The 19,446-nt window shown below is 51.1% G+C and overlaps 1 protein-coding gene across 4 annotated transcripts in view; it reads left to right on the forward strand.

Moving 5' to 3' along the window:
* The window catches only part of ZBTB7C (zinc finger and BTB domain containing 7C), a 336,440-nt gene that overhangs the window by 249,305 nt on the left and 67,689 nt on the right, over positions 1–19,446 (forward strand). Inside the window, exon 1 of one of the 4 annotated variants that reach the window (XM_032310024.1) lies at positions 16,985–17,991. The exons of the other annotated variants lie outside the window; for them this stretch is intronic. Within the exon in view, the coding sequence (XP_032165915.1) occupies positions 17,709–17,991 (283 nt within the window). The 5' untranslated portion in view covers positions 16,985–17,708. Of the gene's footprint in view, positions 1–16,984; positions 17,992–19,446 lie in introns of those variants that run through there. 4 annotated transcript variants of the gene reach the window in all.

Raw genomic sequence — 19,446 nt, forward strand, 5'->3', positions numbered from 1 at the left:
TACCACGGTAAAACCCCAGGTTAAAGCTCCATGATTCCGCCCTTTTTTTTTTTTTTTTTTTTTTTTAAACTCATCTCTTTCACAATGCTGGCTCGACATTAATAAATAAATAAGGGCAGCGGGGACTGGCAAGCAAAGGCCAAATGAACTAGATATTCCCACCCATGTCTTCTGCACCGCCACTCTGGAGACCAGTTTGGTATGTTTTGGTTTTGCTTATTTATTTATTTGAGAGAGAGAAGGAGCAGAGGTGCTCTAGAACTGGGTGGGGAGGGGCAGTGGGAGAGGGAGAGAGAGAAACTCGGGCAGATTCCATGCTGAGCGTGGGGCCCGACACGGGGCTCCCTTTCATGAGCCTGAGATCACGACCTGAGCTGAAATCAAGAGTCCGTCGCTCAACACACTGAGCCACCCAGGCTTCCCAATTTGGCATTTTTTTTTTAAAGATTTTATTTATTTATTTGACAGAGAGAGAGAGAGATCACAAGTAGACAGAGAGATAGGCAGAGAGAGAGAGGGAAGCAGGCTCCCCGCTGAGCAGAGAGCCCCATGTGGGACTCGATCCCAGAACCCTGAGATCATGACCGGAGCCAAAGGCAGAGGCGTAACCCACTGAGCCACCCAGGCGTCCCAGAATGGCATGTTTTTATTAAAGTTTTGCTCCATGTGGATGGCTCACAACGTCATCAAGTCTCCGTCCACACAGCGTGTGATGCCCAGGCTCTGTTTTGCGTGCTTCCCTTGTGTTGACGTGCTCTACCTTCACGACCGTCCAGGGCAGGGCTGGTTATTATTCCCATTCTACAGATGAGAAGTTGAGGCCAAAGCTGTCAAGTAGCTTGGCTGTGGTCACACAGTGGGAAAGCAGCTGAGCTAAGATTCGAACGGAGGGAGTCTCCCTCCAACACCTCTGCGTTTCACCTCCCTTTCAGCAGGGAGTCTGCCTTTCAGCGGGGCCGAAGCTGAGGGACAGAAGGGCTAAGGGACCCTTCCTGAGCCACCCAAGACCTTAGGGCATTTGTTCATCTCTCTCCATTACCTTCCATTGGCTGAGCAGGCCAGGGTTCCAGTCTGCCCTGCCTGCCAGACAGCCTCCCCTGCACCTTGAGGCATCTGCATTTCAGATAATTGATAAGAAAAGGCTCATGGGTTACCAAGAGCTGGAAGCTTGCTTTGTCCATGGAGGGACTGGTACACTCTGCAGTAGTCTGTTTCTGCTTGGAAATAGACCCATGGTTTCCATGGCCGCTGGGTCATCAGAGCGAGGGCGGCAGCTGGCTAAGACTCCCAGCTCTAACCCATCCCCAGGACAACAGCATCACTGGAACCTTTGGAAGGGGGAAAACGAAGTCTGTCCTCAGGTCACAGTTTTGTCCTCAGGAACTCAGAGGTGTTAAGTGGCACGGGAGATGCAGAAGAATCTGAAAGTAGAGCCTCTACCCTTGAGGAATATAACATCCTTCTGGAAAGTTCAGACCTGCTCTCTCAATATGACTAGAGAAGAGCTACACAGGCTGAGTGATGCAGGCCCTGCACTTTATTTTCTTCAGACACAAGCTTCTGGTAGGGTTAACCGGGAGGGCTTACTGGAGGAGGTGTCACCTGAATGGGTCCTTGAAGGATTTCAACAACAATATACAAGGAATGCTAGGAACTAACCCATGGCGGTGGCAGGCTCAGGTGTCCTCAGAAAGTGAGCATTCCAGCTTGGCTGGATTAGGGGTCTAGATAAGGGAGAGGCCAGAAATGTCTGTGGGATCTCTACAGAGGAGGGCACAGCTGAGGAATGTGGCCTGTATTCTTCTTTCTGTGTCCCCCAGCCCCCAGCACAGTCTGCAAGAGTGCCTAGGACTTGCTGAGGGCTCATCGTATGTTAGTAAGCGAGCAAGTGAGGAAATTGAGTGACTAGGGGATGCTGAAGGCAGAACCAGGGAGGGTCGTGATCAGAGCTAGATCTTGTTCAGCAGGTGTTGCTTTGCTCTGCTGATGTGAAGAGAAGTCCCCGGCAGGGAGGTGAAGGACAGGTAAGGTGATGCCCAGCAGAAGGGGATTGTGCGACGCCAGGACTAGGCAGAGAGCCTGCCAGGGCTGGCGGAGGCCACGGCCCCTGGGAAACCACTGACAGGTGTGTGCCCATCCTTTCGCACCTGTCAGGATCTCTAGAAGAATGGCCACACCCCTTTGGGACCCTGCCAGCCCAGCTCTCACCTAGAGATGCTGCTGGGCACTGGATTCAGCCTGGCTCCTCTCTGGGTCTTGGAGTTTTCCTGGGCCACCTCTGCAAGACGGCCTCTAAACGCCAGGCGCCTAGGACTTTTCCACCCTGGGCAGGAATGCTCAGGAGACACGAGTTGGGAGAGAAAGGGCTATCCGTGTCCAAGTCCCCGGCCAAGGATGGTTTGGTTGTGTTGGAAGAATCAGCTCCATGGGATAGGGAGGCTGGAGAAGCCAGCTGGCTCTCAGTCATCATCCAGTGGCACTCTCAGCTCTCACAATGTGACAGCAACACAAGAGCCAGACTTGTCCAGTGGCCCCCCACATGGGCGGGGAGAGGACCACAGGCTCAGAAAGGGCTGGGCCTACATAAGCACTGGCACTGAAGATGGCATGTGCAGTGGGCCAACAGCCAGGCAGGCAGCGGCCAGGACAGCCAGCAGAGGTGAGGGGGTGAGAGCAAGGACCCTCTGCGGCTGAGAGAAGGGTCAGGAAGCAGGAGTGCCACTGGCAGGGAGGGTGCAGGTCACGGCAGCAGGAAGATGAGCACCTGGCTGGCCCCAGTGCGGCCAGCACAGAGATGGGAGAGGACAGTGACAGGAAGCAGCAAACCCAGCAGAGACTGGGGCAGGAGCTCACTTTGGACTGAAGGCGAGGTGGCCTCAAGATAGATCTGGAAGCGTCTGGTGTGGATAGCAGGGAGCTTCTCTGTGCTCTGCATCAAGTAGTGGGATTGGTGGGTCAGAGGGTACACGTGTGTCCAGCTTCCTAAGATGCTGCCCAATTGTGTCCCGTGCTGGTGGTGGTACCCAGTCTCGCTCTCCCGGCTGTCTCTCTGCTCCTGGTTGCCCCGTGTCTGCGGCAATAGCGTTGGCTATTTTCTTGTACTCCTCTCCCGCCAGTACTCCTGCCTCCTGCAAATTTACATCCAGACCCACACATATGACATCAGTCACAGCGTTATGATAACCGCTGTCAAGGACAGAACTACGGCCTCTGGATTACCAAGTGATCCCAGGATCTCAAAAGCACAAAGGGTCTTTCACAGGACAATACAGCCCTCATTTTACACATGAGGACACCGAGACCCCAAGTGAAGGGGGACTTGGCCCAGGTCTCAGCCCCCACCCCTGGCCAGCGGTGTGTCCCCAGCCACCCCGTGCGCCATGAGCAGCTGCTTCCTGGGTGGCTCCCCTAAGGGCAGGCCAGGAGCACGCCCTGCACACGGAGCTGGCAGAGCTCGTTACCGATAGAGCCGCGGAGCTGTGTTTATACTACCCGCAGCCAAAACACAACTTGAGACCCAGTCCATGTTGAGGGCTGGGTTTGAGGATGAATTCATCATTTGCACATGTTCCATTTCTGAGATCCTGGAAGAAACTTAGACTGCAGATTTGCATGACTTTCCCCTTGATTTGGAGCCAGATGAAAAGCACCCCAGGTCAGGAGGCCGCCCCCCTATGAGGGTGAGTGGTCCGGACCAGACAGGGCAGCTCCTGATCCTTTCCTCCCCCTGGCCCTAAAGGGGCTAGAGTGAGTTCGGGGTGAGAGGCTCCGGGTTAAGCTGGTTCTGAAAACAATGTAGCTCCAAGGAGCCCTGTTGAGCTTCTCTTCTGTCTCTTCGCTGGCTGGTCCAGTAACTTTACCTGTGATTGTTCTCCGTGTGTCTGGGGATTTTTTCCTTTTCCGTGTACTTCCACAAGCCAAGAAGAGGGGTAGCTCGCAGTATCTTCCGCATCCGAGCAGGTGAGGAAGGCAAGGCTTAGGGGCAAGACAGCGGTGAGCTGGTGTCATGAACGAGCCTGCAGGCCGGCAGCCTGGGGGCCTTTTCCCTGACGTCGCTTTCCTGTCAGCAACGAAATGCCCTTTCGTAGGACCACAGGAAGGGCACCTTCAAAGACGGCTTGGGAAATAGCCCCTGTCTGCTTCCTGGCTGTGTGTGGGCAGCTGGTCCCACGATGGGCCCTCGAAGCCGGGTGCCGTCCACGTGGACGACTCCGTGTTACCCTTTCTCTAAATCACTGAACCCATGAAGCACTTAAGGGGCCACGCAGTCTTCAAGTTCAAAGCTTTTCATGTTAAAATACTCATTTTGTATAGAAAGATTTAAACAACAGAAACACTCATCTTCCCACTACTTAGAAATGCTATCTGTAATCTCATTACATATTCTTAGAATTTTCCTGTCTATTTTCCTCTCGTTTTTCTCTCAGTGTACACAAGCGTACACAGCACGGGTTTCTGCACATACGCTTTGCAGACTTCTTTTTTCTCAACTGTCTATAATGATCTTCCTTTCCTGGCAAAAGCATACATAAAAGTAAACTTATTTTTTTAATTGTAAAAAGAACACATGTGCATGGTGGAAAAAGAGAATTAGGAAACCCCAGACAGTAAGAGAAAGAGAATGAGACAACTGTAATCTCCTGCTGAGTGTGATTATTATAAATATATATTACTCCAGGCTTTTTTCAGTGAGCATGTATTTTGTTAAACAAATTGGGATCGCTCTGTAGGGCCGTGTTTGCACGTGTCACAACAGAGCATATCTACATGCCAGTAAAGTATTTATCTGCATTATTTAATGGCTACAAGTCATTTTGTTGTATAAATGTACAGTCTCATACTTTGATTTCTTTTTTTGGACATTTAAATTTTTATCCCACGATGTAGCTATACTGAGATTAATATTGGGTAATAAAACCATCCCACGTTCTCCATTATTAGGATAGGCAGTAAGAAGTGGAATTGCTGGCTCAAAGAAAATGTACATCATGATTTTTGGATCCTACGTTGCTAACTTGCCCACCAGAAAATTGTGTATATTTGTTTTCTTTTTTTTCCTTGTCTGGCTGTGCCTGAGTTTCCACTGTTTTATAAGCATGCGTGTTTTAACCAGGTTGGTCTCTAAAAATAAATGAGCATGGAGAGAAGCCCTCCCGTAGGAAGACCCCAGATTCAGGGTCACTGATGGGGTTAAGCTGGTTCTGCAGCCACGTCACCCTCTGTCACACATGAGGTTAGGCAGAGCTTGCGTCCAGGACCCCTGTCCTGCCAGCCCCCTGCCCCCGCCCAGGCCTCTCCCCTCTGCCTCCCTCCCGAGACAGCTGTGATGGGGTCAGCACCGTCCTGGGTTGTCATAAGTTGCTCACTTTGGGCTACGAAATATTTAGAAAAGGGAGAAAATGCCATCTCAGGATTCTTTTGAAGTTTTGTATTGACTTCATAATCTTTAATTGTTCATTTCACAAATATCCCCCAAATTCATTCCACTCCTTGAAGAAAAGGAAAGCATGAAAGCACCTTCCCCATCGACCTTCCCCCCAGGCCCAATACTCCTGTTTGTGTTCTTGTTTTATGATATTTGAATCTGGGCTTTTTTTTTTTTTTTAAGATTTTATTTATTTATTTGTCAGAGAGAGTGAGCACAGGCAGACAGAGGCAGGCAGAGGCAGAGGCAGAGGGAGAAGCAGGCTCCCTGCTGAGCAAGGAGCCCGAAGTGGGACTGGATCCCAGGACCCTGGGATCATGACCTGAACCGAAGGCAGAGGCCCAACCAACTGAGCCACCCAGGCATCCCTGGGCTTGTTTTTTTATTCCAGCTCCAATTCACAAACGGTTCCCGGAGCACCTAGGGGGCTGGGAGAGGGACGTAGGTGTGAGTCAGGCACAGTCTCGGCCTCAGGGCAGCAGTGGGGTCAGTTTAGGCTGGAAAGGGGCTCGGAGGGAAGTGGGAGGTATCCTCGAGCTGCTGGAAGGCATCGGGCGCTGGAGGCTGGTCTGGCTTCCAGACCATCCCTACTGTCCTTGGCACAGCTAGAATTATCAGAAAGTCACTCTGGGATTCCGAATGGGACCCCCACACAACAAATTCACTTATTCTGCTTCTGCCATGGGGCGATGGAATAATCCTTGTCTCTCTCGTCCCTGATGAGCCTGTCAGATTGCTGACCACAGCTGTCCTCTGCTTCCCTGTCCTGTCTAGGAACCACCCCCCACCAATCTGGACCTCCCCCCCTGCCCAGGCACTCCTCATCAGGACAGGACCCGTGGGCATGGAGGGGACCCTGCCCCGTAGCCAGGCCGGTGGCTACAGGTGCTCTCGGGTCCAAGCAGAAAGCATGGCTGCTTGGCCGAATGGAGCCATTCCCCCCATCACCCTGAAGAAGAAAGATACTCAGAACTGTGCATTCTAGGAAGGCCACACGACGAAAGGAACAAAGTCTCAGGGGTTCTGACAGGGAAAGGAGTGATTAAGAATTGTAATTAATAATTTGACGCAGACAACCAGCCTGACAGCAAGGAGCCGCCTTGCACAATTGTTCCGTGGGTTTTGCCTTATTATCAGCCTCATAACCTAAGCCTTCCTCTAGATGCACTAATTAGGTAATTAGCTCCCTAAAGAGAATGCCTCTTAAAAATGCTCTCTCTGCAGACTGGATAAGAGGCACCGGCAACGGAGAGGCTTTCTGAGGTCCACTCTTCTAACCACGTGAGGGGACAGGGTGACCGGCAAATGCAGAGACGGTCACGGAAACCACAGGGCGTTCACCCTCTGCTCAGTGTGGTGTGGGACTGCAAGGGACCCAGAGGACTGTGTGCAAAAGACACACCCAAAGTGATCTCTCTTGTCAGTGTGAGATAAGAACATTGCACCTATGGAGAATGATGGTGATGGTGATGGTGGTGGTGACGGTGATGATGGTGGTGGTGAGGACAGTAAAATCAATCAAGAAGTATAGAGAATAGAAATGATCCCTGAGCTGCACTTAAGGATCCATGGTCTCTCCCACTAATGGCCACGAGCCTGTGGTTAAGTCACTTTATCTCTCTGAGCCTCAGTCTCCTAGCCTGTGAAGTGGGGCCATGCCTCCAGCCTGTCGTTCCATCTGGGCTGAGTGGTCCCCGCCCCTTTAGTACCCCATGTGTGTCTGCAGATCATTCCTGCTGCTCCTTGGGGCTGCGGTCCATTGTGCGTGGGAGGATCCTGGGTTCCCCGAGTCTGGGGTAAGGCAGAGAAGAATTTGTGGGGTGAGGAGTTGCTTGTGTTTGAATCTCCTTCTGTATAAGAAGGCACCTCTTTCTCTTTTTTGAAAATATCATATTTTTCCTCCTTTCAATGAAGAATTATTGTTTGCACCATGATAACAATAACACGTGCTCCGTCTAGAACATCTAGGAAATAGAATATGCCTCTCCAGTACCTGTTCTGCTCCCCTTCACCACCCTTTTCCCGGGCCCTGCATCAGACAGCCTCGCTCAGCCTCCGGCCCCATTCGTCTTGCCAGACCGGCACTGTTTGTGTGGTTTTCTGTTGTGATTCAGTGATGAGTACACTATATACAATTGTGTATCCTGCTTTCTCGCTCATCTTCATAAACGTGTTCAAGTTACCAACCGATCATAAACATCGTTTTTTAGAAAGATTTCATTTACTTGAGAGAGAAAGAGAGAGCTTGCCAGTTACGAGGGAGGAGGGAGCACAGGTGGAGGGAGAGAGAGGACGTCGCAAGCAGGCTCCAAGCTCAGCCCGGAGCCCGACGTGGGGCTCCATCTCATGACCCCGTGATCATGACCTGAGCTGAGACCAAGAGCATCATTTTTAATGGCAGAAGTCATCTCTGCATCTTTCTAATTTTGGAAAGAGAAGGGGCCCTGCAGGAAGGGGTATAAGCTCCAGATGTTCAAAACAAGGAAGCCATAGCTGGGATAAGGCCATCTGCATGGAGGGGTGTCGCTCAGCTCAGGGGCTGTCGCATGGTGTTCCCTGCCCCCTCGTTTTCTCCTCTGAGCCTCATTCAGCCTGTGACAGCCACTTCTGGCCTGGGGTTCCAGTAGTGCCCCGAGACCCTCCCCGGACTGCTACCCTTCCCCTCACCCTACACTCGGAACTCTGTGTCTTTCCCTCTTCCTGCTCCAAGCTCTTTTCTGCCAGGAAGTGTCCCTACTCCAGAAGCTTCTGAGATCTGTCCCCTGCCAGAGCTTTGTCTCACTACAGATTAGTGCCTCTCCGACAAGTATGCCCTCTCCCCACTCTGTTGCAGCGTTCTAGGCACATTTAACACTCATCAGTCTGAACCAGGTCACTTCACTATTTGGATCACACCTTAAGGCAGGATAAATGCGCACAAAAGTCACAGTGCCTCGGTTTCCCCAGCATGGCAGCCTGGGGTTTACTCGGGCATTTTCCTCATTTTGCTGCTGCTGACTTCCCTGCTCACCTCCCTGTTCTTACCCCGCGGTCCCTGTAACTTGCCAGTGCTGACGAGCAGTTGGCCCTGGAGCAGAGAAGAGAGGTCACCAGGGGTCTGGGCCATCATCCCTGACTTCCTGGGGTTACCCCTCTCTGAGTCTTCATATCCTCAGCCACAAAAATGGAGTCATTAGAGTAGATGAACCTTGAGGTCTGCACAGCTTTGTCTTTCCCAAATCTGCTCTCTCCCTGGGTTCTCAGGCTTGGGCAAGCATTCCACCTTATGTGTCCCGCTCCCTTTGGCCTAACATTCCTGCTTAGCTGGGCTAGCCTCCTTGCACTTCAATCTCTCAAATCTCTGCACTGCAAGGTTCTGCCTTACTGCTTCTGATTTCCTACTCTCCTACTTGCATGAGAAAACTCCAGGCCCTGCTGTCTCTCATTCCCTCCACATCAGCCTGCTGTTCCCTTTCCTGGGGCTTCACCCACTGAGGACAAGCCTAAGGTAAAAAGGGCATGGGCTCTGGAATCAGACACTGGTGACCATGAGAAGTAACATCACTCTCCTAGCCTCAGATATACTCAAAGGAATGACTTTCTAATGGTGGAACTTCACCCTGACAAATATTTGGGGGGAAGGTTTTATTTCATGAGGGGAAGAGGAAGAAGTAACATTTTTCTGGGCATAAAGTCAAACCCTAGGAACTTCTGAACTCCTTTTGAGAGCAAAAGAGGAGGGGGGCTAAGGAAATCCTCTCTACCAGCTGGTTCTACAGCTACTCTCTGGTAGTCCTGGTCCCAGGGAACTTGCCCTTTACTTCACTGGGTAGGTGTGTCATTTGCTAATGCTCCATCTTAGCACCTGAGCCAAGCTCATGCTCCAGCTCCAAGGATGACCCTAGATTCTGTCCTTATTTGAAAATGAGTTCCTAGGGCACGAGGGGACCCTGTCCAAGCAAGCTCCCACATCAGTGTGACTTGCAGCCTGGGAGTACTCAAATGGCCTGAAGCACCAAAAGTCCTGCCAAGCTCCCAGGTTGTCCAGCCTCTGGGTCCTGCCTCTGGCCACCTCCCAAGCCCCTCCTAAGCCCCTGCTTATCTCCAGAAACATCGTCAGATTCCCCTTTCCCTGTTGGCTCCCTGAAAGGTGCTGGCAACCTCCAGGAATCTTCTCAGGGAGCCAGTCACTGAGTGACCTTCTCTTGGCCTTGCTGCATCAGCACCTTTCCCCACTGATTCTCAGCTCTCCTCCTCCCTCTCCTCCTCCTTCTTTCCCTCCCCTGGGCCCTTCTCCAGCTTTTCCTCTTCTCCTGTCCTTCTCAGCCCTTCTCCTCCCCTTCTCCTCAGCCTTCTCCCACCTTCTCCCCTCCTCCTCAGCCTCCCCTCACACTCCTCCCTCCTCCTCAGCCTTCCCTCACACTCCTCCCTCCTCCTCAGCCTTCCCTCACACTCCTTCCTCCTTCCTCCTCAGCCTTTCCCCACCCTCCTCAGCCTTCCCCCACCCTCCTCAGCCTTCCCTACCCACCTACCCTTCTCCTCAGCCTTCTCCCACAATCTCCCCTCCTCCTCAGCCTTCCCTCACACTCTTCCTTCCTCCTCAGCCTTCCCTCACACTCCTCCCTCCTCCTCAGCCTTCCCTCACACTCCTCCCTCCTCCTCAGCCTTCCCTCACACTCCTCCCTCCTCCTCAGCCTTCCCCACCCACCTACCCTCCTCCTCAGCCTTCCCTCACACTCCTCCCTCCTCCTCAGCCTTTCCACACACTCCTCCCTCCTCCTCAGCCTTTCCACACACTCCTCCCTCCTCCTCAGCCTTCCCCCACCCTCCTCCCTCCTCCTCAGCCTTCCCCCACCCTCCTCCCTCCTCCTCAGCCTTCCCTCACACTCCTCCCTCCTTCCTCCTTCCTCCTCAGCCTTCCCCCACCCTCCTCAGGCTTCCCCACCCACCTCCCCTCCGCCTCAGCCTTCCCCCACCCTCCTCCCTCTTCCTCAGCCCTCTCCAGCCCTTCTCCCTCCTACTGGGTCCACCCTCCTTCCTCCTCCCTCCCTGCCTCCTCCTTCCTCCTCAGCCGCCCTTTCTCCCAGCCTCCCCTCCTCTCTCTCCCACCCCTCCTCCATCCCGCTTCTCTCCAGAGCTCCCTCCCACATCTCCACCTCTCAGCCCTTCCTTCTCCCTCCCTCTCTCCTATTCCTTTGGTAAACTTTGCATCCTGGTATTTAAATCTCCACTCATTTCCTGGTTCAGCTGAGGCTCTGATTCCAATTATATCACCTTCATCTTCACAAACAGACAATTCAGGGCAGTCCCATGCTTGCCAGGCGGCTTATATAAGCATTTCCTCCCCTCCTCCCGTCGCCCCTCCCGGCCCCCCCAACCCAGCAGTTTGGAGGTGGGGAGCCAGAGAGATCCTGGCCCCTCACTTTCTCCCCCTTTCCAGATCCCCCGCCCTTGTTCTGAGCACCACTGTGGTCTGTTCTGAGCTGGTGAGCCAAGTAGCCATCTCCACAGTTTGCCTGGGGGACGCTGGGTCACAGCTTCAGAGTCAGTAAATTGCTGGAGTTTTCCGTTGGATACATTTGCCTGGGAACAAATACATCACCCCAGTCAGGATAGTGAACCAGTCCATTAACACCACCACCCCCCCAACCCCCCACCCCCCCAACCCCCCCCCCCCCACCCCCCGCCGCAGCTACCTCCTGCCCCGGGACTCCCCACCCCCACCCTCCCAGCCTGGGGGAGAGTCCTAAAGACCTTTCTCCTGTAGCGATGTTAGTTTTTGCCTCTTCCTTCTGTTGCCACTTTTGGAAATGCAAGGTCCCCTAGGAGGGGGCACACCTGTCAAGTCTGTACCCCCCCCATGAGGCTGAAGGGGTTTGTCAGGTGCTTTCTGAAGGGGAGGCCTGGGAAGAGGACATGGGTCCTGACAGGAAGGGAGGTGAAGAGGAAGGAGCCAGAATCACTCTGCCCCTCAGAGCGCTGGGCAGCAGCACTGCCTTTCCCTGAAGCATTTCTCAATTTTCCATAGCCTCTTCAGGTCACAGTATGCTGTCAGGATTTTTATTAGTAGTATTATTATGGTTTCTAAACTATGACCATACAAAGAATATTCCAAATGATTTCTTAATTCAGTGTACACTTTAAAAAAATTTTTTATTTATTTGCCAGAGAGAGAGAGAGAGCACAGGCAGGGAGAAAGGCAGGCATAGGCAAAAGCAGGCTCCCCGCTGAGCAAGGAGCCTGATGTGGGACTCAAACCCCTGACCCTGGGATCATGACCTGAGCAGAAAGCAGGCACTTAACTGACTGAGCCACCCAGGCATCTCTCAGTGTACACTTTTAATTAGCATTCAGAGCCTCCAGAAGACACTGGCCATCAGGCCTGGGGTATGCTGGGGCCAGCTCAGGAGCGCTAGAACTGATTGTTAAGTCATTCGAATTTTGTGAATCAGTTGTTCAATATAGCCGTCCTTGGAATCCGTCACGGTGGGAGCAATTACTCCATGGCAATCAATGCAGTCTCCATGCAGGGGCCTTCTCCACCATCCTTTTCCTGGAGAGCTGGTCGTTAAGCTTACCCATGGTGCCACCGATGGGGGCCTGGCAGAACCTTCAAGATCACCAGGGACGAGCCCCCCCCCCCGCCCACAATGCACAGGAGCAGTACCTTAAGGACCCAGGGCTATTTGACAAGCATAAGCAGGAATTCTTTTGGGGTTGTCCCACTGAGGGGAACTGGTGCTGGTTGGGCCAGGAGCATGGGAGCTAGGTACCCTGCAAAGCCCAGCACAGCCCCCAGATTGTCGCACCTGAGATGCCTCTGGGAAAAGCACAAAGGTTCTTGGGGGTGCTCCTGGCTTTGTAAGGGAGGTCTGACAGTCTAACTCCCTTCCATCGAAGTGTATCAGGCACCTTGTGAGGGGGTGGGGATGAAGGTAACAGCTCTCAATTCTGCCCTCCCTCGGGTCTGCGATCCCTTGGCTGTATACTGGTCGGCCATGGGCACAGGAACCAAGGCTGTCCCTGTCCTAAATCCTATTCCAGTCTCTCCCCCACCCCCACCCATTGCAGAATTGGGGCAAGAGGGGAGGGCTTGTCTTCCAAGGAAAGGACAGAGGTGAAGGGAATGAGGCCATATAGCCCCTTGCAAACACTCTGGACAGTTCCATGGAGATCTGTCCAGACTGTCTCCTGCACTGCCCCAGCGACACTGATCAGAGTGTTGCCAGCCAGGCAAGCACTATGGGAATGTAGCTTTAGCTGAGGTCAAGGCCGAATGATCCCAAGATAGCTGGGCGTGGGCTCTTCTTGTATAAGCCCCACACCCAGCAGCCCCGTGCTGTGTGGAGTCAGTGCAGGTGTGCCCAGGCCTTGCACAACACACCTACACCCTGCCTGGCCCACTCCCTGTTCTCTGTGCCCCTCACGTCCCAGTCCCACCTGGATATCCGACCATTCAGAGACCCCTGAAGCCTGCTGCTGGTTGGAAGACGGACTTAGGAGCCAGTTTAGGTCCTCATGTTGCCAGCTTCTCTGGCCTCCTCGTAGAGCATCAATAAGGACCAGAAGTGATCTTCTGATACAACTGATAATTGCCAGGCACCGTGTACGGATAAGTCCTCCCGTATCCACGGGGAATGGAGTGCTCCAAGAGTGCTCCAAGACCCCCAGTGGAGGCCTGAAAGCACAGACAGTACCAAGCCCTGTAGATGTGGTGTGTTTTCCTACACAGACCCATGATAAAGTTCCATTTATAAATTAAGCACAGTAAGAGATTAACCGCCATGACTAGTAATAAAATAGAACAATTATGATAATATACTGCAAAGTTATGAGAATGTGGTCTTTCTCTCAAAATATCTGATTGTACCGTACTCCCCCATTTTTCTTCTTTTGATGGTGTGAGGGGACCAAAGGCCTGAGTGAGGAGTAGAAGGGAGGGTGAATGACACGGGTGCTGGGATGTTGCATTCGGCTGACCGTGTGCCAGAAGAGGACCCTCTGCATTCGGGTTGCAGTTGACCTTGGATGTGAAACTGCAGGAAGCGGAAGTGCCAATAACAGGGCACTACTGTGTGTGCCTTTTATATGCCATGCACTGGCTTGACTTTGTGAATACACACACACACACACACACACACACACACACACACATCTGTCATTATTGAACTATAATTCACACCATGCAACTCCCCCATTAAAAGTGTACCGACCAGGGACGCCTGGGTGGCTCAGTTGGTTAAGCAGCTGCCTTCGGCTCAGGTCATGATCCTAGCGTCCTGGGATTGAGTCCCACATCGGGCTCCTTGCTCGGCAGGGAGCCTGCTTCTCCCTCTGCCTCTGCCTGCCATTCTGTCTGCCTGTGCTCGCTCTCTCCCCCTCTCTCTCTCTGATAAATAAATAAAATCTTTAAAAAAAAAAAAAAGTGTACCGATCACACATTTAGTATATCCCGTTTCCCAACCATTGCCACCGTCATTTTTAGGACATATTCATCCCCTCCTTTCAAAAGGAACTTCATACCTTTTTCCACCTACAGCCCCTGGCAACCACTGATCTTTCCCTCTATAGATTTGCCAGTTCTGGGTGTTTCACAAAAGTGGAAGTCAACGCCATGTGGAGTCCTTCGTGAGCGGGCTTCTTTCACTTAGCACGTGGTTTCCAGGGCTCGTCCTGTTGTAGCAGGCATCAGTGATTCAGTCCTTTTGGTTGACAACTGATAACGCCACTGTGTTGATCAACCACATTTGACTTCTTCTCACATAGGGACATCTGGGTGGTTTCCACTTTGGGCATTTTGGAAGAACGCTGCTGGGCGCATTTATGTACAGGCTTTTTTGTGGACCGATGTTTTCATTCTCTCATGTATACAGCGAGGAGCAGAAATGCTCAGTTCTCTGGTAACTCTTTTACATATATTTTTACCAATGTGGCCAACTTGCCAAGGCTGCTGTCATTACCCCTGCTTTAGAGATAAAGGAAGCAAAGCTCTGAGAGGCAGAGAAATTGCAGAAATTGCTTCAGACCACAGGGCAAGAGAGTTGCTCTGGCAACCCCGCGTTGTGTGACTCTTCTATGCTGCGATCCGTGCTGCTCTAGGTCAAAAGCATGTGCACCCCAGCAGGCCGATATTAACCTGTCCCTCAGCTCAGCTCAGTGAGCCTTTCATCTGTGCCGGAAGTTTCGGTTGCCAGTGGTGTCTTTGTTGTTTTTCTTTGAATCTTTGCCTTCCTGATGGGACCAGACCTGACCTCTCACTTCTCTTTCTGGGAATATGCTTTCCTGACCTTTGGAAGTCTCTGGCTGGTCTGTGACCCACTAGGACCCCAGCATTTTCTTCTACGGTCTATAAACACAACCACGTCTTTCCTGACTTATATTTGCCTTTCTTGCCTCTCTATAAACGTCATCAGTTGAATTGGATTCTGATAAACATTCAAAAGCGAACAACGGTGCTGTGAATTAGGACTGCTTTTTTTTTTTTTTTTTTTTAAATGTTTTGTGCAAACCTAGTGAGGGCCGACTGGGTGAGATATCAATGTGACGTTGCCATGGGGTTCACATTTTTTCCTCTTCCTTCCTTCATCCTTCACCAGAGCTCCTTCTCTCCTCTGGTACAAACCTCCGTCTGCTTCAATCACGCTATCCTATTTTCCTGGTTTCGATAACTGTTCCCAGTTGTGTCTGGATGAAAATAGTTACCCTTTTCAAGCCCTGTCCACTCTCTCCAGAAAGACTGGGTTAGCTAATTCTTCCAGCCAGTTCTTACTGAGCATCTCCTAGGGCTGGAGTGTTCTGTACCGTTTACCGTTAATGAATATCATTTTCATAAGGTGGTGATGATAACGGTGAGAGCGGCTTCCTGTTATCTTTTGCTTTCCTACTGTGCCACTGTGGGTTTTAAGATGTTCTGCAATGCTTCAATGTCGGAAGTTGCCAGTGTCAGCAGCTTTTTAAGAAGTTGGTTTTTTTTTAATGCTATCCTTTTTAAGGCTAGCCTCTTGATTTTTTTTTTTTTCTTTTCAAAATAATGACTACATGTTAGGGAGTTTCCCAGGAGAAAGAGAATCTCCTGGTGTTAGACACATACCACCCCCCACCCCCAGGCAGCTGGTAGTCCCCTATGGCTTCTGTGCCGTGGCGGGGCAGGGGGATGTCAGCCACACAGAGGCAGGGAACCTGCTACTTCCAGATGGCTTGGTTTGGTGGGGAATTTGTCAGCCCGTTCTCCAGGTCTGCTGGGGCTCTGCTGAATCTAGAACGAGCGAGGGGAACGAGCAAGGGGCTGATGGCTAAGTATCAAATCTAGGCTGAGCCCAGACCTATAATGTATCCCGTTTGGGTGGTAGCGCTCACAAGCTCTGAGCTCTGTGTGTGTGTGTTTGGAACAAGTAACCTAACCTCTGCCTGTCTCCGTTTTCTCATCTGTAAAATGGGTATAATCATAGTATCTACTCGGTGGGGCTGTTGTGAGTGCTAAAGGAATTAATGTATGTCAACTGCTTAGAATAGTGCCTGGCACAGAGTACATGCTCTGTAACAGTTAGTGACTTGGAAAATCAAGTTTAAACCTGTTCTGTCCGATGTGGTAGCCTCTACCCACATGGAGCTCTTGAGCACTTGAACTGTGGCTAGCCCAAATTAAGATATTCTGAAAGACTTTGTGTTAAAAAAAAAAAAAAAAGGTTAAATAGTTCTTTAACCATTTTAAAATGCTGAAGTGATAATATGTGGGATATATTGGTTTGAATAAAATAAGCAATTAAAATTAAAGTTACCTATTTATTTTTACCCTTTAACTATGGCGACTAGAAAATTTGAAATCACACATGTGGCTCTGATTTGTGGCTCACCATTATATTTCTACCGTACATTTCCAGTTCGATAAAATGTAGCCAATGGTGATTGTCAAAGTCCTGAGCCTTCGGTCTGGGAACATCCAGTGTGGACTTGAGGGCTGACTACACGGGCAATTCTGAGTGTGCCTGTTGTAGGAGTCCAGAGGAAGAAGAAAGGAAGGAAGGCTCTGGTGGAGAAGGAAGGCCACAGACTGGGCTGGGCCTGCAGGCCGCCCACTTCCCCAGGGGCAAGGAGGCATCCAAGAGGGGAGGACCTTCCAGGCCAAGGACACTGTGCACAAAGTTAGAGCAACGGATCAGAAAGCTGACATGATGCCTAATGAGGTCAGGACACCCCTCCATCTACCTTCCGCCTGTCCCGGGCGAGGGTGTAGTTCCAGTCCCCTGTGGCCAGATAGGCAGCCCTCCTCCCACTCAGGTTCCCAGACTTGATCATCTGCACCCCCTTCCAGAGCTCAGTCTTGATTTGCGACCTTGTTTTCCAAAGGCAAGTGTGCCTCCTCCTCCCCCGGTCCCCAGGGGGTTGCTCCGGCCTCCATTACCAAACCCTGTGACAAGAAATGCGGCCCCCTTATTAAAATAATGTAATGTCTAACTAAAATAGAAACCCCAGATAACAGTTTTTGATGTTTTAATGACTGGGCTCATTAGACAGACTTCCCACTTAAAGTGTCTGTCTAGCAATTAAGGCTAAAAAAATCATAAATGATGACCACACCTTCTGTGGCTTAATGGTTACTCTGAAGGCTGGTCTTATTATCTCGGTGATACAGTCTGTGATAAAAAAGAATTTAAGATACTCTCCCAAGATTTATTTCCCCATTAGCAAGCTGGAGGAGGAAGGTTAAGAGTACTCTTAAGGTCAGAACTGGTAAGGGAGCGGGTGAATAATAAGATGCCTAGAATTTCCCTCCTGCAGAACCAAGCCTCCTCCTGCCCCATGGGGAGGTCCTGCACGCCGAGGGGTTTAACTTTTGCCTGTCACAGGGAAGTCTGTGAATTGTTACTCTAAGTGACCCCAAGCAGTTTATTTAGTTAATTGTCAAGCATGCAAAGCTGAACTGGAGAATCACCTACTTCCACGTAAATTATTTCCAATCCTGATCTGCTGACGACGGAGGAACGGGCAGAAAGGGAAAGCTTGATGAGAAAAACCTGGGAGAATGTGTCCACCTCCCCCAAACCAAATGTCCAGGGTGAGGGGGTGTGAGATGGGAGAGGAGGAAGGGAAGCATGACTGCAGAGTTGGCTGGGGGCGGGGGGTTGCCGGGTGAGCGCCCCCTCCCAGGAGTGGCTCTGGGCTCAGGCTTCCAGGGAGGGAACTGGGAAGGCTTATAGCTCTGCAGGTTAAAGGAGACACGAATAATTTAAAAGTGAATTGTGTTCAGAAGTAAGTATGAGAGGGAGCGCCTTTAGCCTTTTATTAGACTTGTCTCAAGTGATGAATGATATTTGGACAACCGAGGCCATTAATGGAGCCATTGTACCTGTGCGGGTGGGCGGGGAAAGGCTCCGGCTACTTGAGATTGGACGCTGATAACCGGGCTCCTTATCAGAACCAGCTGGGGCTGCCTGACCTTAGCCCTCTGTCCCCAGCTAGCACGGGAGGTTGCTTGGTGGGGGCTGCACCTACCAGCTCATTAAGGAATCACACTGCAACAGCAGACTTGCCCAGTCCCTCCCCTGGATCTGTCACCTGCAACCTCTCCCAAACCCCTGATGAAACAGGTAGGCCTGGGTGTTTCCAAACAGGTAGGCCTGGGTGTCTATGGGGGAAGGGAGGTGCTGGGTGGCCACAAAATTGAATCCAGAGCCAGAGTGAGAATGGAAGTCCACTGAGATGTTATCTACAGCATGGGGTCCCTTGGGGCTGCTGTCACCCTATGTGGAGTGATTTCAGAGAGCCCCCGGGTCAATGGCAAAGCACTGGAAGTGTTTCAACAGCTTTCAGCCCTTGGCTGTTATTCTTAAGCGTCTATCCTGGGCTGGCATGTGCGAGGAGACATGTTGCAAAAGATGAGGTAACATATTTCACATTTATTTTTCTTTGGAGAACACTAGATGCCCCTTCCTAAAACCACTTACTGGAGTGGTGTTATCATTTATAGTCAGGGCCCCTTTGCTTATTAACACAGCATTTTATGCCCACTCAGTTATTCCTGGGAACAGTCCCACGCAAAGGATAGCTGCTGTTCTTCCCATTTTATTGACGAGGTAACTGACGCAGAGTGTAACTGGACTTATTTGGGTGCAAATGAGAGAAAACCCAAATCATACTGGCTTAAGGGGGACTATGTACTGGCTATGTACTGCAGGGATTCATGGGTACGGCTGGATTCAGATGCCCCTGAATGCAAGCTAAGCAAACTTGGAATGCAGGTTTCTTTGTCTCCTGTCGGCGAGAGGGTAGCAGCAGGGGCAGCCTCACATCTCTCCAGTTCAGATCCGGTAGGAAAAAAAAAAGAGAGAGAGAGAACATCTCTTGGTGCTTATTAAAGACCAAGCCTTAGGATTAGTTTTGGTGGGGCTGATTGGCTGTCTTGAGTCAAATGTCCAGTCCCTGAACCAATCCCTGTAGCCAGAGCATGGAATACATTGACTGGTTTATAGCCAGAGCATGGAACTCATTGACTGGCTTCTGCCCAGTCACGTGCTTCACCTTGGAACCAGTTATGGAGTCCTATCACACCATCTGGTCCAAAGTGGGAGCCAAGAATGCACAATAGGGAATCAGAAGCTCTGGCTAAAAAAGGTGGAATGGATTCTGGGAAGCCAAAGCACAAGCTTCAGGATAGAGGGTGCACTGGTGATAAAGCCAGACCTGGAAACCAAGACATACCAAGTCATTTGGTCCTTCCGCCAAGTCCACAGGGATCTGGGAAGCAATGGAAGAACAAGCATCCCAGCTGTGACTCAGGCCAACTTTTGGCTTTATTTAGTACCCCCTTCCTAAGCAGAACTTTCTAGAACATCCTAAACAACAAAAAAGTAACAAAAGAAGGTATTCCAAGAACCAAAGACAGCCCGGCAGTATGTGATTAGAAAGACACTAAGGCGAATATTGGGTCCTTCCCCAATACTGTGACTTGATCCATTAATGCTGCCTATGTTGTCTCTCACCTAAAACACATCTTGTCCGTCTCTGCCTGGATAAATCCCATTCAATGGTCAAGTCCATGCTCA

This window comes from Mustela erminea, chromosome 13 (assembly GCF_009829155.1).
Source record: "Mustela erminea isolate mMusErm1 chromosome 13, mMusErm1.Pri, whole genome shotgun sequence".
Classification (NCBI taxonomy): Eukaryota; Metazoa; Chordata; class Mammalia; order Carnivora; family Mustelidae; genus Mustela; species Mustela erminea.